Source organism: Camelus ferus, chromosome 11, assembly GCF_009834535.1.
Source record: "Camelus ferus isolate YT-003-E chromosome 11, BCGSAC_Cfer_1.0, whole genome shotgun sequence".
In the NCBI taxonomy this organism is placed as follows: Eukaryota; Metazoa; Chordata; class Mammalia; order Artiodactyla; family Camelidae; genus Camelus; species Camelus ferus.
Window position 1 is genome coordinate 38,403,816 of NC_045706.1, and position 24,081 is coordinate 38,427,896.

Here is a 24,081-nt window from a genome sequence, read left to right on the forward strand (position 1 = left end):
CTAACTTCAAGAGAGTTTTCCCTACTTAAAATACCCTAGCTTGCAGGCCTCTTTGCCTTCCGTCTGCTTTGTGTACTTCTCCTGTCCCTTGTTTTACGATCATTCCATTAGCTCTAGCAATACAATTGCATACTGAGTGCTATATGGTCAACAAATGAAAAGAAAGCTCATAAATGATTAAATGCCAATGTAATTTTACATAACGTAAGATAAGAAACAGTTCTCTTAATGCTTAGACACGTTTCAGTTTACTTGTTTCACAGTTACATATGGAGAGGTTTGCAGCTGCTGATTCTTTAGAAAATGATACTTTGGCACAAATGAAAAGAAGTAGAATGCATTGTTGCTTATGTAGCTTCAGCAGTAATGATCAGAGCCAAATTGTTTTCTATTAGGACAATCCTCTTAGTCACTATTATAAGAGGATTCAAATACATGAGGAATTGGACATGAGTTCTTTTACACCAACTTAGGTCTAATATTGACAAATGTATTTTTGGATGGTTTTATTTAACTCCTTCATAATTTATGAAAAATTCTGTTTCCTTATTAATGTGTACACCCTTCACTAGAAATAACTCACAATGACTTGATGACTAAGACAAGTAAAGAACAGAATGACAAACTTGTAATCATGACTGGAGGCTACAGGACACCACAGCAATCGAGCCAGAGGACTACTAATGTCTTATAAAAAGATAGAATATTTCAGCAGTTAAGAATCAAGTTAGGATGTTACAAAAATCATAAAACAAAGGGGCATATTTTTTTCGGTTTATCCAGAAAAATAAAACCATCATATTGAGGTAAAGGTCATTTGTTTTATGTCAATGCTGATGATCTTCTATAACTCCATACAAAGTGTTGGTCTTAATGCTTCATAAGCTTGTACAGCCATCTATTAATTTACCTTAGTCTGTATGGAACTTCTATTGTTAGAGTTGCTATATTCTGTAAGTTTACAGTCTGCTGCATAAAGGCATCCTTTCTTTTATTTCTTTTAAATTTTATTAATTTTTCCATATTTCAGATAGAATTCTAGGATTGTTGCTGAAAGCTATCACAGACAAATGCTATTTCCTTTAGCAGTAAGACAATGCCCAATGGAGGTGGGGGAAAAGTGACTTCAGAAAGTAATTGTTTAAAACCAAACCCTTAGAATTATTCCTACCATAGGGCATATATACTAGATCCTCCTTTCTCTATTATTTTCATGAGTAAAACACTATTCAATTTTTCAAGAGCTTAATATCTAACAATGTACCCTATATTTCAAGTTTATATTTAACATGTAAATGAGGTAGGCAACCCTATGTGTCTTATTTGAAATAACTAAAATACTTACCATAGAGCTGAGAGACAATTATCTTAAACTGTATCCTTGTTTTGACACATTGAAGGAAACAAGGCCCTAAGGACAGGCCCAGCTAAGGATTTCAATCTTGTGATAACATTTCTCCCAAACATTGACATGAGCTAAGGACTCTGTCTATGGCAACTATATTGAAACATTTTTTTTTCCACCTACTACATATTCCTCGCACCTTCAAGCTCTTGGTTGCACCCTCAACCTGTTTCACTTTACCCCAATAGAACACTGTCATCCAGGCTGCCTGATGACTTCCCATCTTGGCCCCTCAGTTTCCTCTCTTCCCAGCGTCTTGTGCAGCCCCTCATTTGGGCTTCTGGTCCTCTTTGACTCTGAGCTGTTCTATAGAATTAACTCATCTTCTACTCTAGTTGTTCTCCTTGCAAAAAAATTCCTGCCAGTTTGAACCTTGCTCTCTTTAGAGAATGAAGCTAAATAGGCAAAACGGGAGGGTTCCGAACACTTGGATGTCAAAAAAAAAAAAAAAAAAGTTTATCATATCACACTTTGTTTAAACCTTTAATATTTGTAAAGAAGCATTAGATACTTAAGATTTTTCTTTCAATGAGAGTAAGGCTTGTTTTACTAGGAGTGTGTGCAACTCTACTTGCAAGTAGCAGTGTGTAAGGCAGAGTCTGGTTAACTCCTTTGCTATAAATCTAAGAGATAAGTAATTGGCAACTAAAATGAAAGTGAAATGTCAACATAAAAATTTAATCTTCTTCTCTTCCAAGTTTAGTGATTTTGACAATGGAAGGAAAAGGATGGTGGCAAGTACCTTCTCAGTGCCCCTCAATGCCATCACTGCTTCAGATGAAAAACCAACCTCCCCTCACCACCCTAGCTGCATGCATTGTGCATCTCTTTAACCTCCTCCACCTCCCTAGAAGCACAGGATGTTCTGTAATACTTAACCAGTTCATACCTGGTTCTGAAATGTGCCCTGACAAGCACCAGGAAACATTTTCATTGAATCAGCTGCAGCATTCTCTGTTGACAGCTGCTTTCATATTGTGAAGACACTCAGTCATCTTTCACTTCTCAAATTTGCTGTAAGCCCACAATATCTTGACTTTAAATCCATAAAGGGCATTTAGGATGGGCCGCCTAATTTCTCACCTAAATAGTGATATATTTTGGCTGTGAATCTATCCATTTTTGTACAATCATAGTGTTCAAACCATGACTTCAAATCATTTTCTTGTCCCCTTGGCTCAGCATTGCCTGTGTATTTATCCAGTTTCTGAGAATTAGTCTGAACCGGTTGTTCCAAAGTTCATCTGAATTCCATTCCATAGCTGTTGTAAAGCAGCCAGGACCCTGATTTGGCTGGCACTCTAAGGTTTAAATAGTTCCAATACAATTGTTCCTGCCCCTCTCTCCTTCCAGTAAGAACTCAATGCCATTAAGCAACTCGGACTCCAGTGAAACTAAAAATAAGTTTCCAGAAATGTTTTTAAAACTTAATTTTCTTGGCGCAGCATTAAGTTCACAATGCAAATGAGGGCGATGCTAAGATTCTCCATCTACCTCTTGCCCACCCACATGCATAGCCTCCTCCATCGACAGCATCACTCCCTAGAATGTTTTTTTTTTTTTTAAACAAAGGATGGATCTATATTAACATATCATCACCCAAGTCCACAGTTTCTTAGGTTTTACGTTTGGCATGCATTCTGTAGGTTTGGACAAATGTATGATGGCATGCATCTATCATTAGAATATTATAAATAGTGTTTTCACGGCCCTAAAAGCCCTCTTTGCTCTGCCTGTCTCTCCCCCACCCACTCCTAGAAGTTACTGATTTTTTATTTTCCCATATTTTTGCCTTTTCCAGAATGTCAGAGTTGGAATCATGCAGTATGCAGTTTTTTGGACTGGCTTCTTTCATGTCTTTTCATGGATTGATAGCACATTTCTTTTTAGTGCTGAATTTGTCTGGATGTACCACAGTTTATTTATCCCTTGACTTCCTAAAGGATGTCTTGCTTGCTTCCAAGTTTGGGCAATTATGAATAAGGCTGCTATAAACATCCATGTGTAGGTTTTTGTGTGGACATAAGTTTTCTGAAAGGAATTTTTAGATATTATCATTTAACAAGGTAATATGTTCTAAGTCTGTTTCTCAGTATACATTGGCCCTTTTAAATGTAATTACTCATTAAATATGCTCTCTATACTAGCTGGAGAACTTTCTGGTAGTGGTCAGGAACCAATGTGTTTCTCTTTTTGGGTTGACTTTGCATCCTTACCATATAAGCTTGATTTTTCTAGTAGTTGTGAGGAAAATAAAATGGTTCATATTGAGGGTGATCTAATGAATCTTATCAATTTGCTGCCGAGGACAGTGACCAAGGAGGGGAACAGTCTAACAGGTACTACGATGAGAAAGAAGTTTATGCACCTACACCTGTTAAGTTTTTTAATTCTTTCAAACATGTACACATGTGCAAATGCTTTTAGCATACATATTCACAAAAACAAAATATTTCCATCCCACAGAATCTAAAAATCTTCAAAGATGTCGACTCATGTGACAAATAATGAACATTCTAGAAATGTACCTTAGTGACTTATATAGAAAAATGAAGTATAGATTTTTTAAAAGCCTGAGTTACTTAAAAGCTACTCTTTATTAGAAGGTATACTTAGCAATGGAGATTATTTAGCTGTAGACATCAATCAAGTAAGCCAAAGGCAAGTTGATGCACAATAAACTTACTAGTTTGTCTTAATAAAGGATTTGCTATGCATCACGTTTAAGACGCCCCAGAACCTTTAAAAATAAGTGCTTATTGTAATGGTAAAATAGGATATCTACATGCTTGTTACGACCAGTTACAAAGATGCAAGGAAAAACAAATTAAGGGTTTGGGCAGGACTAGAACTGTCTTATTGGTGAGTTTCTTAGACTGCCTGAGGAAAAATATGAGAACATTTTCATGGATTGTTTCCTTTAGACTTTTAAGGCAAGGATGATTATGCATTACATTATAATATCTGGCAGAGATTCATTTGATCACCGTATTTCTAGAAATTTAATGTGAAAGGAAAATGTAAAACATTTAATCTCTAGATTGGCACTTACACTCCTTGTGATGACACTTAAATCACTTTGGCAGCATTCTGAGTAGTTGGCAGTTTCTACAAAATATGCCAGTTAAAGAGCACAACATGAGTACACTACATCGTGTCACATTCTTCTAAAACACAAATACTGAACTTCCACCACCTGCCACCATACAGCACTGCCATGACATCTTTGTAGAGATCCTGAGCTCCTTTAGAAAGTGGGATCTCATCAGCACAAGGTGAGAGAGGCAGTATCATTACCGTGGCTATCATTATCTGGTGGGCAGAATAAGTTCTCTACAGAATTACATGTTAAAAAAAGTTACCCAGTAAAATCAAATGCTTCAGTTCAGTTCAGCTTATATGTTCAAGGGAATTGGTGAACAGTAAGAAAGTATATATTGGTCTTCTACCGTGTTTATTTTTTGTCTCTAGTTAAAAAGACAAACTGTCTTCATTATAAAATGTTTAGAAAACACAGATTTGTTCACAGATAAATAGTTAGGGATAAATAAACCATAATTCCACATGTGAGAATTTTTCTGGTCTAGTATTTTTATTTTTCTTTCAGATATATATAGGACTTATGATACATTTAAAGAAATTGGATATAATGACTCACTGACCTCATATGCTTTCAAGCTCCATAGGGATTGACTTTTTTTAATTATTATTTTTATTGTAGTCGATTTATAATGTTAATTTCATGTGTACAGCAAAGTGATTCAGTTATACATATACATATATATATATAGGATTGATTTTTTTAAATGATCAAAACACTCAAATCTGCAAATTCTTAAAAAAAAAAATTCTAAAATTTAGTATAGACACAAATTTGTTTAAACAGAGGCCAGCAATGTTGTGGGCTTTTTTTGGCTGATTCCCAAGGATGTGAAGAATATGCAAGAAAAGTTTATGCTGATTCTTCAAAATGAAAAGTAAAAGGAATGTTTCTAATACAGCACAATAAATCAACAATGAGGTGAACCCATGCAACTATTGGGTATATTGTAGAAATTTTCAAAATATATGTAGGTTGAATTCCAGGAAACGGTCATTTCTAATAAGCCACTTGACAGTTTTTTTTTTTTAACATCAATCTATAAAATAATGTTTAGCCTGGACAGAAAGTACAAATCAAACAAACCTAGTGGAAGATATGTTACAGAATTAGTACAGTAGTAGTAGCCATGGAACATTCTCACATCTAGAGTACTGTGAGAGAAACCAAGATTCAAGGAGTTACCACTTTACTGTTACCTGGTAGAGGAGGAGAATCTTAAACATCCATAGAGTTTACAGATACTAGGAGAGTGTTGTGGAATAAAAGTGCTAATTACATTTTTTGTTTTTGATAAAATTATATTTTTGAAGACAAACTTAATAAAAAATTAGGAATTAGTTAATTATGGCAGACTGAGTGAAAATTCTCTAGACCTTCTGTCAGGCTCTCTGTTCCCAACTTTCAGTTTTCTCATCAAAGCATTCTTAAATCACCACATCTAATAGGCTATTGATCTTAATCCTTACCAGATTGTAGCCAATTTAAATTAGCAGTGCAAGGCTTACCTTGTGGTCCACTTCCTTTGGAGGAATACATTTGTGTCTCAGATAACTAACAGCATACATTATAGTCAACTCTACCTATTGACAAAAGTCCTAGATAGTATCTAGATGCATTCTTGGACTGATCCTGAGTCAGGTAACTTGTCTGCAATCACAACTAAGCATTTCTATTCATTGAGTCTCTCAAAATGCAATCCAAGGAAAGTATTTCCGGGGAATGGAATAACTTAAACCCATGAAGGGAAGAAATTAAAAGTGAACTGTCAGTGGATTTCGTTTGAGACTTCCATTTAGTACTTTCACACATATCATATCTAAGTTTGAAATCAGGAACCCCTCTTAGATTAAGTTGTTTTTAAAACAGAAAGCTCACTCACCATTCCGACTCTCTTCATCAATGGCAACTATGGTGGCTGGTGGTCCTCCCCTGGCTAGTTTGCAATCTAAAGAGAAAACAAGACAAAATAAGAAGTAAATACTACAGAGGCACTCTTAAATTAATTGAGAGGTACATTAATATTTAAAAAGAAAAAAAAGTCCTACAGTCAAATTAATATGCATCATTATTTTAACAATTTTTTTTTAAATTTTCATAAGAACTACATAGATTCCATACCACATCAGAACAGACACTTTGTATACCATCTTAGTGATGAGAAAATCTTACTGAGAAAACACCAGCAAAGACCACTGGAGAGCAGAAGTCCTTCAGGACAGAGATAATGGGATGTTAATTTAACCCAAAGAAATAACATAAAGGGATGATTAACAAGGATCAATTGTATGAAAGTTTCACAACAGAAACAAACATAATTGGACTTTAATTGTGATAAAAGGTCTAATTAAAGAGAGTGAATAGAATTTTAATAATGTTGTAAAGAGAATAAAACGAAGACAGACAAGCAATGCTCATGAGGTTGTTTGAGATTTTATTTTTGTTATCTTACCCTCATATTGCCAGTCTGGAGTCAAAAGTATAGAGTCATCAATGGAAGCAGATCAGAAAAATGGAAGAAAGAAAGGAAGAAAGAATATATGTATATATTTAGCGAAGATTTAAAGATATAAATAGCATTATACAATAACATATCATCTAATGATTTGTGAAAATGAAATACATACAATCCTATATCAAATTTTGTAAATCTAACACAGCTATTAACAAGCTAACTTGATAATGTATGTCACTATCATCTTAAAAATTCATTACAGATCACCTTGCAAATAACATAAAATACCTTTGTTTCCCATGAAAAGGTAAAAACAAATTACTTATGAATAGTCTATTATCTCTGTGTTAACGCCTTAAGAATGGTGCCTGTCAATCAGTAGTGATGACAAATTTGTTATTTCAAACACTGCTAATACCCAGGTATCTCATGATAATGAACACGTAAATAGTATCATGAGCTATAATATCCATGATAGCTGAAATACGAAAGCTTGTCTGCAAGATGTCAAATGTACACTTGTGGGACGTAAAGCACTCTCCTGGGAGGTACCCGGCTGGCCGGATTGGGCTGTGTTATGCAGTCAGATGTTCACGGCACACCCCTGGGACTGCAACATAAATCAGATTTGCTTAAAGCCATCCAAGTATGTGTGCTATTTGGAAGATGATTACAAGACTTACTTACTTATTAAAATTCTGCTATTATGTACATGGGCATGAATAATAAGGGCTTTGGCAAGCACTATTCTATACTGTAAGATATGTGCTCTCATAAGAAGCTTAAAACATCAAAGATGTACAAATTTTCTCTCTTCATACCTACCAATATTCAAGGAGTTTCAAGTCCCGGCATTTTTAGATCAAAAATATCTCATACTCATTTTACTCCTTCCTCTCCTTCCTCGACCCCCTGCCATTGCACAGCTCCTCACTATTTGTCCCTTTTACTCTTGGAAACGTTTCCTCACTGATCTCTTAGAAGCTTTGTTCTCGTCCTGCATTCATTTATTCACTTCACAAGAATTATTTTATGCATCCAAATCAAAAGTAAAAATGGCACTTCTCTGTACAAAAAAAACGTGTTTCCTTTGGAGTGAAGGAGAGAAGAAAAAATTTTTTAGGATCTCATTCAAAAGTTTTTTTTTTTTAAACCATTTCAAAGGATGGCATAGTCTCAACATTATTAACTTAGAATCAAGCACTGTGCCCTGAGTCATATCAGAGCCCTTACTCTTGTTAGAATGTACCTCTGCAGACGCAATTTGTGGAAAAAATAAAGGAAACTTGACTAGTTCTTATAAGAAGCAATTCTTAGATTACCAAATATGCCTTCTATTTTTTTTCAAAGAGGAGTTACTTTTCAATACTCTTTTCTCTCTCTCTTTCCATATATATGTGTATATATGTATATGTATGTGTGTATATGTGTATAATACTTATAAGGCCACTGCTTTAGTTAAGATCCTCATAGCTGCAAAGTAGACAAAGATATGAATATTGACAAATGAATTGATACATAATCAATTTTATAGGCAGGCAGGATACAGGCAAAGGAAAGAAGAAGAAAGTTGGCTATAAATAAACAAAAGCCTTCCACCAGCTGGTTACTATTACATTTGTGGGTAGACTTTTTCCGTACAGTTAAGTATGACCCCCCATATCCCAGCCCTGCCTAACTCTATTGCCCTTTCCACTCTCATAGTTCATTCTCTAGCCATAGCCAACCACACGTATGTGTGCTGAACCATCTGCTGCAATGCCTTCCTCCTCCTCTTCCTCTGATTAACTTTTATTCTCTCAAGAACCTGGCAAGGCATCACCTCTTCTAGAAAATTGTCCTTGTCAGTCTAAACTAAATGCCTCTCTGAATTCCTTCAATTGGAATTGGATTCCACTGGATTCCACTGGAAAAATCACCTCATTAAAAATGTATTAGTGTGTTTTTCTCACAAGAGCTCCAACAGACCACGTCTGTGTCTTATTCATCTTAGGAACCACAAAACCTGACAAGAGTTGATCCTGAAAGAATATTTATTGACTTTTTTTTCTCAACTATAGTCAGCCCAGCCGCAGTCTCTCGTTGAACATGCCTCCATGAGTGCTGCTTGGAACTCTGTTCTCATGTCCTCACCAACAGAAACAGCCCAGGAATAAAGGTGCAGCTACAGTGCCTCCTAGTCAGACCCCTTTGGATAACTAAGTTTTATTCTTCTGGTAGGTTCTGAAACCCCACAAAAAGAGATTTTCATGCCCAACGAATACTTTCTTTATTCTAACCAAAAATGATTTAAAAAAGCTTTTTAGAGTCACAACACTAATGAAGAGAAGTTTATCAGATGCATAAAAATGATCTATTAATAACGTTGTTCACAACAGCCAAAGTGTTCGTTTTGGAATGATGTGTTCATGAAAGTATAATTAGTTTTGAAATGCATAAAATATTTTTAATAACAAGTATGTTCAGAAATGTCTTGGAAAAAAGTAATAGTGGATGGAACAGCCAGGGATGTATTATGTGTGCAAAACATCCGAAAGGAGATCAAAGTGAAAACTAGAAAGCAATTTGGGGGCTGGGTGATCCTGTTCTCTATGCTCTGTGGATAATCTGTCTGCCACAGGACAGGCAGGTTAGCCCATGACGCCTGTACCTTGGAAACGGACTTCTGTGTTCTATTTAATTTCACCCTTGACTGTCTAGGTTAAATCACAAATTCACTGTTTTTCGTGCCTCAAATTTCTAACCTCTCAGGCCCCTACCCGAGTCCCATATCAATTTGTTGTAAAGTGCAGGATATGAATACAAATACCTGAATGTGCAGTGTGATTTGTTTTTGCAAATCTGTCATCAAACTAAAAATAAACTATATATTTTTTTCTACAGATTCTTAAATATTCTCATGCAATCAGTCAGATTTAAAACCTAAAAAGAAGTATTAGCAAGATATATAATGACTGAACCTGGGTTACACTGTTCTTATTGAAGACTAAGGCTTAAGAGCATGTTACAGAAAGCTCATGCAAAGGCTGTAATCCAGAATTGTTCAAATATGTTCATTCCTTACTATGAAGAGAGAACAGCCAGGGAGACCCTATTTCCACCTTAGCCTATTCTCAAAAGATCCATTTAAAGGTCAAACAATGTCTTTTCAATAACATTTCAAATCTATTCACTTTTTCGCCCCCATAAATTAACATGGCAGCTGTCATCAATATGTCAATGACTTGCATATTGTATTTCCTGCCCAATTGTCTCCTCTGAGTCTGGGTCCTACTGCTTAGACATTTGCACTTGTAATTTCAAGAGTGCCATAAATGTAAACTCCAAAATGGAATTCCAGTTGCTACCCCCAGCCCATACCTGGCCTCTTCCAATGTGTATTATTTCAGTGAATGGCACAATTTTGCACCAAATTGCATAAACCAGAAAGGAGGAAGGTCACTTTTGAGCCTGCACATCTCCCTTGCCTTATGTGTTGAATCCCTCAATAAATCTTTAATATAATTCTTACAGAAAAACTTCTCATACCCACTTACAGCTTTCAATCTCTGAGGTCACTACGCTAATCCAGTCTCTTATCTAACCAAAAGGTCTTCCTAACTGTTCATCCTACAGGCAATCTGCCCTACTCTTTAATTTTTTATGTTTACCTGCATTGTTTTTTTTTACAAATAAAAATGTGCCTGCTTTTTAATAATGTGCCATTGCTTTTAGGTTAAAACAACATTTTTATGGCCTTTGAGCCTCCATAGACTATGATTTCAGAATGAAAACCAAAAATAAATGGCCTTACAAGGTCCTGCATGATGCAGACTTCTGCTTCCTCTCCAGTCTCATCTACTTCCACGTCCTCACTTGCTCTTGGCATTTCGCACAGGTTTTTCTTAACTACTCTATGCTCCACCCCGAGTGACCTCAAGACCTTTCTGCGTCGCATTATTTCTTGTTTCTAATCTTCACCCTCAGCTCATCACGCACTGACATATCCTTTAGGTTTTCACTTGTGCTTCACTTTCTCAAACCATTTATGATCCCCAGTTTCCCTGATATACACTCTGATAACTCTGCCTCTTAATATCAATTTATGAATATCTGATTCCTCACTGACAGAAGACTTGGTGATAATCTAGATCCTGTTTCTGTTCCTCAGAAGTGTGCTCCCAGGGCTAAGCTCCTGTCACACAGCTGGCTCTCAGCAACTATGCAGTGAGTGCAAAAGTGAATAGCCTCAGCCAAATTTGCGACAATAATTAAAAACTCTATAGCTTAATCTTCCTTTTCCTCTCTTTAATCTTTGGAATGTCATCCTCATATAAAAATAATGGGGAAAGAATGGTCCATAATTTAGATGTCAAAGACAGGATCATTGACACCACCTCAGCAGGAGTGTAAGAGGTAGCAGAACGTGCCACCTGAAAATAGGCCACTCAGGCAGGTTTCTTCTACTTTGAGAGCAATCAAGACCTCAAGACCCAGCAGATTTAGGGAAAGCTTTTTTTTTTTTTTTAACTTCCTCTTTAAATGCCTATACAAATTTTAAATGGGATTTGTATCAGGAAGAGAGCTGTTACCAGAGTTAACTTTTCATCTGAGAGAAGTCTCTGCACAGCAGGGCAAATATTTGTTACCAGATATTTCCTCTTCTCATCTTGCTGTGAATTGCCTTCCTTCCCTTTGAAGTCCCAGACCCTCTTCCCTTTTTTTTTTTTTTAGCTCGGGGTGGTATATAAGCCTCAATTGCCTGGTTGCTTTTGAGTCTCAGATCTTTGTACGTAATTAAATTTGTTTTTCTCTTGTTAATCTTTTTTATTACAGGCGGGTTTTAGCCAAGAACCTAGAAATGTAGAGGAAAAATTATTTTTCCTCTCCTATGAGGAAAAGTCTACTGTTAAAGACAGGGACAGACAATTTTATAGGAATATGGGATTTTTGAGGGACTAGTTATGAAAGATCATAGAGGGCCCAGAATTATACAAATAGGAGTAAAGAAAAGAGAAGGATAATTTTTTACTTGCTTTCAATTATCTATAGTTTCTGTTAGAATGCTCCAATCATCCAACTGAGTGAAGGACTGTCGTGGAGCAAGGTTATTCCAATATCCTATTAATAGCAAGGGTGTATTCCAAGCCCTTTCATGATTTTATCAGATTGCTTTTTAAAGAAATAAAGCATAAAGACTTCAGATAGCAAAGCTTTTATGATGTCAGAAATCACAAATACTTTCGTGTCACCTTAGAATTTTTACTCAGCTGTTTCCTTCCCAGCTCCCTATGATTATCAGTGAATTATTCAAGCACCTAGCAGAGTATTTGACATATAATAATCATTCAATATATTAGTTGAACCAGGGAATATTCTCCTCCATGGAAAATGAATAAACCAACTCATTAAATCCTTAGTATTCATCATTTCAAATCTTTAGGGTGAGTGTTTATGTGTTAAGGACATAATTACCTCCCCTTCCCCCCCAAAAAAAAGTATTAAGGGAATTGATTCCTTGTATAGTATAGAGGTTAAGAATGTGCTTTGGAGTCAGATAACCAAATTTTACATCCTAATTTTGGCTTTTAAAAGTTTTGTAAATTAAATAGATTGTTGATTTCTTATACCTCAGTTTGCATAAATAGGTAAGGTAAGTATAATGACCTCATAGATCTCATAGATATATTACAACAAGGATAAATGAGATAATCTATGATAATTTCTTAGACTAGCACTTGGCAAAGTATAAAGGCAGAATAGATGCACCTTTAAATTTTTACAGTATCATTATTTTAAGAAGGAATGTATTTGAAGAGTCATTTCTCCTTTTTTCCTTTGATCAAAAGGTAGTAGAGAATCCCTTGGCTTTCCCTAAATTTTCAGTGAGAACTGGTCTTATTATCTATGTTATTGTGAAGTGCATTCTTAGGTAGAATAAAAGCAGTAGCGTGAAGTGTCACTGATGGTCTGCATGGATAGAAAAATGTTGGAATTCTTATTCCAGGTAACAACCTAGAGAGACACTAACCAGGACTAAATTTCCTAAAGGCAAATTCTTGAACTCCAGGTTTAAGAAAATAGTAAGGTGCTCACAGTCACGCACTGGTCCCACAGTAGCCTTGAAATGCACTGGTGTCCAAATGATGAGGCAGAAAGATCTTGAGAGTTACAGATTTTCTGGAAACTTTATTTTTCTCAACATCTCTCTATTAGTTTGGGAATTCAAAGTCACCTGATCTCTCTTATTTAGAGGCTTTTGTTTTCATACAAACACACACACACATATATACACACACACACACACACACACGTTGAATCAGTTGCTTAGTTCAAAGCAATGTGGGCTCTCATTCAAAGGAGTTCTGTGCTCTCTTTAAGTTTCATGCTGCAGAAACATTTTAGTTCCAATTCACTGTCACAAGCAGCAGCAGAGGGACTATTCTAAATTTTTCTGTGGATCTTTGTAATACTCATTTCCAGGAAAATACACGTAGGAGTGAAATCTAAAAACAAAAAACAATCCCTATTTTACATTTTGACTCTCTCTGTCCTCGAAAAGAAAAGGAGTTTGACTTTGAAATTCATAAAATCAATAGAACCATACTCTAAGTTGTATGGTCTAAAACTGCAGTCAATAAAGACGAGGCATTAGGTCATGACTGAAGGAAAAGCAAAGTGAACTGAGTAAGCTAAAGGACATTGCAAGTAAGTCATTTTCATTTCAAGGATAAGATACACTGTTAGCATTAATAGATTTCAAATTTTACCATGGAGGGAGGAAGGTATATTTTATGATGCCTTAGTGTCACCATTAATTGGATTATATAATTTGATTAAGATGTTCCAACTACATGGTCTATTACAGTAATGCTCACTGAAGTCATTAATGATTATTGCTCTACATCACTGCTTTCATTAGGGCAATTTACTGTAGAGGCCATGGCTCCCTCAATCGCTGCATTTTTTAAAGTTACTATTTGCTTCATATTATTCTATCTGGTCTATCAATGACATTAGTCATGTATGATGGCATCTAGTGAGAGAAAGAAAATCATTCTCATTCTTAAGAAGTAAATGGATCTAAGTAATCAAAAGAAAAGATTTCAGGAGCTGCAGGAGGAAGGCAGGGCAGGAACTTAATTGTCAGAAGTGTGATCAGAAGATCAAGTAATATTTTTAAAGCTTGTTCACTGAGATTATTACTATACTTTGTTATTTTATAATTTCATGTAAATGTGTTGTCAAATGTATTAGTATTTGCACCCAAATGTAATTATCTTACTTAATTCATAATACATGAGTTAGAAGCTCTTTGAGTTTTCTTTCCATCATGATGACAGTTTTTCCTTACTTGTCCAAACTTCCATCAAGTGATTATGACTATATTTGAGGAATTTGAGATGGGCGAAATAATTCTTGGTCCAAAGTATAATATCATCACTGGATCAGAAGAAGCAGCACAGTATTGGGGTTATGGACATGGCCTTGGGGGACAGACTGTCTAGATTCACTATGAGCCAGATTTCATCACTTGTTAGCTCTTAAGATCTTTGAAAGTTACTTAAACACTCAAGCTCAGTTGCGTTAGTTGTAAAACTGAAATCATAGAATAGTGACCAGCATATGCAAGTCCTTTATAAATTTTTGTTAGGTAAATCAGATTCTAACCATATGAGCAAATCACATACAAAATTTGTGTATCTCCACGTTTTAAAGGCAATGATGTTAACATATTTTTAATTAAGTAGTAATTTCTTACATTTTTCAACATTGAAAGGAAGGTCATATTTTATTAGCAAATCACAATAGGCTTAGGATATGTTAGCATTTTTGATATCCATTTAATGTACTGGAATAGTAACAATACATTTAATTATATGGCCACAGGTTGCTAGTACACATAGATATAACTGAATCATGCAAAGGATTTTGTTTTCTTTTGCAGGGGGGAGGTAACATAGGATATTTTAAAAATTATCAGAGGGATACTTAAAACTAAAATAAAAGTAAAAACTCTTTTTATTTATACAGAGTTTATATCCATTCTGAAAGCTCTTTTTGCAAGCTTGCTGTGTTACTCTAAAATATTTTTAAAAGGTTTTTCCATTCATTAGCTTGTTTTATCATATCCAATTTGTCCTTATGTTTTATAATTGAAATATAAAGGAGAAAGGAAGGGATAAGGGTTTGTGTCAATGAGAAAAACAACTATTCAAGAAACACTTTACAAAAAGTAGCTAAAGAATGTGTATTCATGTTGTTTCTGAGAGCTGATTTGTTATTTTATTTTCTAATTATTCTTCATGAAGTAGCTCAAAGGAAATTCTCAATCATGCTTCTTACTAAGATTCTCAACAAGGTCAAAAAATAAAAGCTGCAGCATCAATGTTACTGTTTAAAACTGCATTCTTCAAACAGAGAGATTCTTAATAATTCTTTGTTTACAGATTACTATGCCTGTTTACATCAAAGTTTTTGCCACAAGCCATTATGAGTATCCAAGCTGTCAGTAAAAAAACAAACTCTATGGATTAAATGATAAAGAAAAAATGTAAGCATTTTATCACTTATAATAAACACCATATCTATGTAAACATCACGTTTTCTTACATCCTTTTTTCCAGTTTTATTAAGATATTATTGACATATATGTAAATTTAAGGTGTACTTGTGCACAATGTGATGATTTGATACATGTATATAGAACTGATTACCACAGTAAGGTTAGTTAACTCTACATTCTCTCATATAATTAACCTTTTTTGGTGTGGTGATGACATTTAAAATCTACTTTAACAACTTCCAAGTTTATAATACAGTATTGTTAAATATAGTCACTGTGCTGTAAATTAAATCCTCAGAATTTATTCATCTTAGTGCTTGAAGACTGTACCCTCTGACCAACATTTCTCAAATTCTTTCATCCTCCAACAACTAGTAACCACCAGTTTCTATGAGTTCAGCTTTTTAAAAATTCCACACGTAAGTGAGAACACAGTCTATTGTATTGTTGCAAAAGGCAAGATTTCCTTCATTTTTATGGCTGAATAAAATTCCATTGTATACACATGCTACATTTTCTTCACCCATTTGTCAGTGGACGCTTAGGTCGTCTCCACGTCTTGGCTATTGTGAATAATGCTGCAGTGAACATGGTGGTGCAGATATCTCTTCGACAGTGATACCATTTCCTTTAGATACGTACCCAGAAGTGGGATAGCTAAATTGAATAGTAGTCCCATTTTAAATGTTTTTGAAGCTTTGTACTGTTTTCCATTCTCACCAATGAGATACAATTCATTTTCTTCATATCCTTACCAGTACTTAGCATTTTTCTTTTTGATAATAAACATTCTATCAGATGTCATGTGATAACTCACCATGGTTTTGATCTGCATTTCCAAGGTTATTAGTGATGCTGAACGTCTTTTCATGTACCTGTTTACCATTCGTATGTTCTCTTTGGTAAAATGTCTCTTCAAGTCCTCTGTCCATTTTTTATCCTGATTGTTCTTTTGGCATTGAATTGTGTGAGCTCCTTATATATTTTAAATATTAATCCTTTATCAGGATTAATTTCTCCCATTCCATAGGTCAACTTTTCATTTTGCTTATTATTTCTTTTGCTGTGCAGAAGTTTTTAGTTTGATATAGTCCCACTATTTATTTTTGCTTTTGTTGCTTGTATTTTTGGTATCATAGCCCAAAAAACCATTGCCAAGACCAATATCAAGAAGCTTTTTTTTCTAAGTAGTTTTACAATTTGGGGTCTTATGTTTAAGTCTTTAATCCATTTTAAGTTAATTTTTATGAGCAGTATAAGATGTCGTTCTTTTACATGTACACCCAGTTTTCCCAGCACTGTTTATTAAAAAGGCTATCCTTTCTCCATTGGGTATTTTTGGCCCTCTTCTTGAATATAAGTTGTGTAGGTTTATTTCTGGGCTATGGATTAAATAACATTGATATATATGTCTGTTTTATGCCAGTATCATACTTTTTCAATTACTAGTTTGTAATAAAATTGAAATAGCGACAGCTGATGCCTCCAGCTTCGTTCTTCATTCTCAGGACTGCTTTGTCTACTTGGGGTCTTTTCTGATTCCATACAAATTTTAAGATTGCTTTCTTTATTTTTGTGAAAACTGCCACTGGGATTTTTATGGGGATTACATTAAACATAGATGACTCTGGGTAGAATGGACATTTTAATAATATTGATTCTCCTGATCTGTTAACATAGGATGTCTTTCAATTTATTTATTTACTTATTTTTAAATTCAGTTTCTTTCATCAGTGTCTCAGTTTTCACTGTACAGGTCTTACATTTTCTTGGTCAAATTTATTCATAAATATTTTATCATTTTTGATGGAATTATAAATGAGATTGTTTTATTTCTTGTTTATATTGTTCATTGTTAGTATATAGAAACAACTGATTTTTGTATATTGATTTTGTATCTGGCGAATTTACAGAATTTGTTTACTAGTTCTAAAAGTTTTGTAGTGGTGTCTTACGGATTTTCTTATATGAGATATCATCTGCAAATAGAGAAAATTTTTCTTCTACTTTTCTGATTTGAATGTCTTTTACTTCTTTTGTCTTGCTTAATCACTCTGGCTAGGACTTCAGTACTACGTTAAATAGGAATGGTGACAGTGGGCACCCTTGTCTTGTTCCTGATCTTAGGGAAAAGGCTTTCAGCTGTTAACTGTTGAGTATGATGTTAGCTGTGGGCTTATTGCATATGGCCTTCACTATGTTGAGATACATTCCTTCTATGTCCAATCTGTTGAGGTTTTTTGTGATGAATGTATGTTGGATTTCATCAAATGCTTTTTCTGCATCTTTTGAGATCATACGGTTTTTATCTTTCATTCTCTTAATGTTGTGTATCATGTTTATTAATTTGCATATGTTGAATCATCCTGCATCCCGGGAATAAATCCCACTTGATGATGGTATATGATCCTTTTAATTTGTTGCTGATTTTAATTTTTGAGTATTTTTGCATCTATATCCATCAGGGATATCAGTCTGTAGTTTTGTTTTCTTGTACTCTTCTTATCTGGCTTTGGTAATTAATGGTGGCATCATATAATGAGTTTAGGAATGCTCCTTCCTCTTCAATTTTTTTTTGAAAAGTTTCAGAAGGACTGACATTAATTCTTTTTTATTTTTAATTGAAGTATAGCTGATGTAAAATATTATATAAATGACAAGTGTACAATATAGTGCTTCACAATTTTTAAAGGTTATACTCCATTTATAGTTATTATTACATATCAGCTACATTCCTTATGTTGTATAATATATTCAGGTAGCTTATTTTATACATAATAGCTTGTACCTTATAATCTTCTACCCATATATTGCCCCCACTCCTGCTTCTCACTGGTAGCCACTAGTTTGTTCTCTACATCTGTGCATCTATTTCTTTCTTTGCTATATTTACTAGTTTTTTGTATTCTTTAGCTTCCATATATGTGACATCGTATCTTATTTCTTTCTTTGTATGCCTTATTTCACTTAGCATAATACTGTCCAAGTCCATCCATGTTGCTTCAAATCAAAATTTCATTCATTTTTTATAGCTGAGTAATATTCCAGTGTGTGTGTGTGTACACATACATACCACTTCTTTGTTCACCTGCTGATGGATATTTAGGTTGCTTCAGTATCTTGGCAGTTGTAAATAATGCTGCTATGAATATTGGGGTGCACGTATCTTTTCATATTAGTGTTCTTGGTTTTTTTGGATATATGCCCAGTAGTGGATATGCTGAGTCATCTATTAGTCCTATATTTAGTCTTTTGAGAAACTTCCATGCTGTTTTCCACAGTGGCTACACCATTTTACATTCCCACTGACAGTGCACAAGGGTTCCCTTTTCCCTACATCTTCACCAACATTTGTTATTTGTGTTCTTTTTGATAGCCATTCTGATATGTGTGAGATGATATCTTGTTGTGGTTTTGATTTGCATTTCCCTGATGATAAGCAATGTCTAGCATCTTTTCATGTGCATGTTGGCTATCTTCATGTTCTCTCTGGACAAATGTATGCATAGATCTTCTGCCCATTTTTTAATCAGGTTGTTTGTGTTTTTGATATTGAGTTGTATGAGCTGATACTGACTTCTTATTGGTCATATCATTTGCAAATATTTTATCCTATTCAGTAGGTTGTCTTTTCATTTTGTTGATGGTTTCCTTTACTGTACAAAAGCTTTTAAGTTTAATTAGGTCCCATTTGCTGATTTTTGTTTTTATATCCTTAGCTTTAGGAGATGAATCAAAAAAAAATTGCTACAATTTATGTCAAAGAATGTTCTATGTTTTCTTCTAGAAGTTTTATGTTTTCCAGACTTACATTTATGTCCTTAATCCATTTTGAGTTTATTTTTGTATATGGTGTTAGAGAATGTTTCAACTTTATTCTTTTACATGTAGCTGTCCAGTTTTCCCAGCACCATTTATTGAAGAGTAAGTCTTATCTCCATTGCATATTCTTCCTCCTTTGTTGTAGTTAATTGACCATAGGTGCAGGGGTATATTTCTGAATTCTCTATTCTGTTCCATTGATCAGTGTGTCTGTTTTTGTGCCAGCACCGTATTTCTTTGATTACTGTAACTTTGTAGCATAGTCTGAAGTCAGGAAGTGTGATTCCTCCAGCTCTGTTCTTTCTCTACTGTTTTGGCTATTCAGGGTCTTTTGCTTTTCATACAAATTTTAAAATTATTTGTTCTGGTTCTGTAAAAAATGCCATTGGCATTTTGAGAGGGATTGCACTGAATCTGCAGAATGCCTTGGGTAGTATGGTCATTTAACAATATTAATTCTTCCAGTCCAAGCACATGATGCATCTTTCCATCTGTTTGTGTCATCCTCAATTTTTTCATCAGTGTCTTATAGTTTTCTGAGTATAGATCTTTTGCCTTGTTTGGTAGTTTTATCCTAAGGTATTTTATTATTTTTGATGCGATGGTAAATAGGATTATTTCCTTAATTTCTTCTTCTGATAGTGAATTTTTAGTATATAAAAATTCAATTGATTTCTATATATTAATTTTGTATTCTGCAACTTTACCTAATTTATTGATGAACTATACTAGTTTTCTGGTAGTGCCTTTAAGATTTTCTACATATAGTATCATGTTATTTGCAAACAGTGACAGTTTTACTTCATCCTTTCCAATTTGGACTCCCTTTATTTCTTTTTCTTATGCAATTGCTGTGTCTAAAACTTCCAGTACAATGTTGAATAAAATTGGCAAGAGTGGGCATCCTTGTCTTCTTCCTGATCTTAGAGGAAATGCTTTCAAGTTTTCACTGTTGAGTATGATGTTAGCTATGGGTCTGTCATATATAGCCTTTATATTTTCAGATATGTTCCTTTTATGCCCACTTTCTGGAGAGTTTTTTTTATCAATTCATGTTGAATTTTGTCAAAAGTTTTTTTCTGAATTTTTCTGAGATGGCCATACAGTTTTTACTCTTCAGTTTGTTAATGTGGTACTATCACATTTATTGACTTGTGGACATTGAAAAATCCTTGCATACTGGGATGAATCCCACTTGATCATGATGCATGATCCTTTTAATATTTTGTTGGAGTCAGTTTGCTAGCATTTTGTTGAGTATTTTTGCATCAGTGTTTGTCAATGATAATGGCTTGCAACTTTCTTTCTTTGTAATGTCTTTGATTTTGGTGTCAGGGCCTGATAGAATCAGTTTGTAAGTATTCGTTCCTCTGCAATTTTTTGGAATAGTTTGAGAAGAATAGGTGTTAACTCTTCTCTAAGAGTTTGGTAGATTTCATCTGTGAAGCTATCTGGCCCTGGAATTTGTTGGGAGTTTCTTTGTTACTGATTCAGTTTCATTACGGATAATTGGTCTGTTTGTATTTTCTATATCTTCCTGGTCAGTCTTGGGAGATTATACATTTCTAAGAATTTGTCTGTTTCTTCTGGTCTTCCATTTTATTGGTGTATATTTGTTTGTAGTAGTCTCTTATGATCTCTCTCTTTTTTAAATTATATAATTTATTTTAAAGTATCATATTTTTGTTTAAATTGAAGTGTAGTTGATGTACAATATTACATGTTACAGGTATGCAATATAATGATTCACAAATTTTAAAGGTTATACTCCATTTACAGTTATTACAAAATATTGGCTATATTCCCCATGTTGTACAGTACATACTTGTAGCTTATTTTATACCTGATATTTGTACCTCTTAATCCTCCCACCTCCATCTTGCTCCTCCCACTCCCCTATCCCCGCTGGTACCACTAGTTCCTTCTCTACATCTGTGAGTCTGTTTCTTGTCTGTTATATTCACTAGTTAGTTGATTTTTTTTTAGATTCCACATACAAGTGATATCTTACATTACTTGTCTTTCTCTGTCTGACTTATCTCACTAACCATAAAGCCCTCCAAGTGCATCCATACTGTAAGCCAGAAACTAAAACATTTCTTTTACTGCACATTTTTAAAATTTACATATATATGTATGTTTAACAGTCTTTATTTTAAAATCTATTGTCAGTATTGCTACCTGGATTTTTTTGATTTCCATCTGAATGAAATACCTTTTTCCATCCTCTTACTTTTAGTCAGTGTGTGTCTTTAAACATGAAGTGAGTCTCTTGAAGGCAGTATATATACATAGGTCTTGTTTTTGTATCTTTTCAGCCACTCTGTGGCTTTTGGTTGAAGCATTTATTCCACTTACATTTTAAGTAATTAATGATACGTATTTTCTTATTGCTATTTTGTTATTTGTTTGGGGATTGTTATTGTAGTTCTTTTTTCCTTTTCTGTTCCCTTATTATTTGATAACTACCTTTAGTGTTATGTGTGAATTTCTTGTGTGTATGTGTGTGTATCTGTTATAGATTTTTGGTTTGTGGTTACCATGAGTTTTTTTTATATATAGCAGTCAATCAATCAATCTACCTGATTATTTTAAGTTTCTGATCTCTTAATTTCAAATGCATTTTAGAAGCCCTGTATTTGTACCCTCCTCCTCTCATGATTACTGCTTTTGATATATTTTACATCTAATTGTTTTGTGTACCCCTTGTGTATCCCTTAACTGCTAATTGTGGATATATATGATTTTACTACTTTTTTCTTTTAGCGTTCTCACTAGCTTTGTATGTGGATGATTTCCTACCTTTCCTGTATGTTTGCCTTTACTGGTGAGCTTTTCATTTTTTTCCTACTTGGAAAAGTTCCTTTAATATTTCTTGTAAAATCAATTTGGTGGTGCTGAACTCTTTCAGCTTTAGTTTGCCTATAAAACTTTAGATCTCTCCATCAAATCTGAATTAGAGCCCTGCTGGGTGTTCTTGGTTGTAGATTTTTCCCTTTCATCACTTTAAAAGTATTGTGCCAGTCTCTTCTGGCCTGCAAGGTTTCTGCTGAAAAATCAGCTGATAGCCTTACAGGAGTACCCATGTATGTTATTTGTTACCTTTCCCTTGTTGCTTTTAATATCCTTTCTCTCTCTCTCTCTCTTTTTTTTTTTTTTTTGTCATTTTAATTAAATGTGACTTGGGGTGTCTCTTTGGATTAATCCTTTATATGACTCTCCGTACCTTCTGCACTTGGATGTCTGTTTCTTTTCCTAGGTTATGGAAGTTTTCAGCTATTATGTCTTCAAATATGTTCTCTGCCCCTTTCTCTCTCTTCTCCTTCTGGGACCTCAGTAATGTGAATATTAGTGTGCTTGATGTTGTCCCAGAGATCTCTTAAACTGTCCTCATTTCTTTTTATTCTTGTTTCTGTTAAGCATCAGAATTTCCACTACTCTGTCTTCTAGCTCACTGATATATTCCTCTGTATTATTTAGTCTATTGATTCCCTCTAGTGTATTTTTCATTTCAGTTATTGTAATCTTCATTTTTATTTGTTTGTCTTTGTATTTCTAACTTTCTTCTGTCTCTGTACATCCATCCTTCTCCTAAGCTTTTTGATCATCTTTATGATCATTACCTTGTACTACTTTCTGGGTAGATTTCCTATCTCCACTTTACTTAGTTGTTTTTCTGGGTCTTTATCTTATTCCTTTGTCTGAAGCATGTTCCTCTGCTACCTCATTTTACCTAAATTGCCATTTTTATTTTGACATATCTAGTAGGTTGGTTATGTGTCCTAACCTTGGAGAAGTGGCCTTTTGTAGGAAACTTCCTATGCATCCCAGCATCTCTCTCCCTCTTGTTACCCAAGCTATATGCTCTAGTGTTTTCCCCTATAATGGCTGAATGGGCCCTTCTGTTGTAACAAAATGGCTATGTGGATGGTCTGGTATGCTTGATTGGCCTCCAGTCTAGTTGGTTACCAAATACTTTGTGCAGAGGCTGCTGGCTGCTGGTTGGTGGGACTGGATCATGAAACAACCTGACTGCAGCACTCTGGAGGCCCCAGGGATTTTGATGGCTCACTGGTGGTCTCTGTCAAGAAGACTTTGAGGCTGTTGTCCACCCACTGATAGGTGAAGCCAGGTTCTGAGGTTAGTGCCAGACAACTGTCAGGCAAAGCTAGATTGTAGAATCTGGTTGCAGGGCCCAGGGATCCCAGAGCTGGTGTCAGGTCACTGGTGGTGGGGGGAGCAAGTTTCTTACACAGTTGGGTACAGTGTCCATGGTATCCTGAAACTTATGTTGGCCTGTTAGAGGGAAGGGCCTGAGCCCTGCTGGTCTCAGGGTAAAGTCTGTCCTGCTGTGGGTAGGCTGGATTCACAGGCTACAGGATTGTAGTTTTCTTGTGTCTGTTGTCTGTTCTCTGGTGGATAAGTCTGGTCCAGAGGCTAGAGCATGCTTTCTGACAGGAGGGCAACATCCCATGTGATTCTGGAGCTGGTGCCTGCCTATTGGTGGATGGAGCTGGGTCTTAGGCCTCTGCTGGACAGGTGCATGTCTAGAGGCAGCTGTAGGCTCAGAAGGTCTTTAGGCATCCAGTCTGCTAAGGAGTGGTTGTGTCCCTACTCAGTTACATGGTCTGGAGTTTCCAGACACTGATGCCTTCAGGCTGTTGGGTGCTGACAGGTCTTGGGGCTAATGAACTAGAGGGGATATCCCACAGTGGTGCCTGCCAGCACTAATGGGCATGTGGTAGAAAGCTCAC

The 24,081-nt window shown here is 35.1% G+C and overlaps 1 protein-coding gene across 1 annotated transcript in view; it reads right to left on the reverse strand.

Moving 5' to 3' along the window:
- Positions 1-24,081, reverse strand: part of PCDH15 (protocadherin related 15) — a 1,335,438-nt gene that overhangs the window by 489,594 nt on the left and 821,763 nt on the right. The window contains exons 6-7 of the mRNA XM_032491427.1: positions 6,958-6,972; positions 6,388-6,453 (exon numbers count right to left, since the gene is read on the reverse strand). Of these exons, the coding sequence (XP_032347318.1) occupies positions 6,388-6,453; positions 6,958-6,972 (81 nt within the window). The remainder of the gene's footprint in view (positions 1-6,387; positions 6,454-6,957; positions 6,973-24,081) is intronic.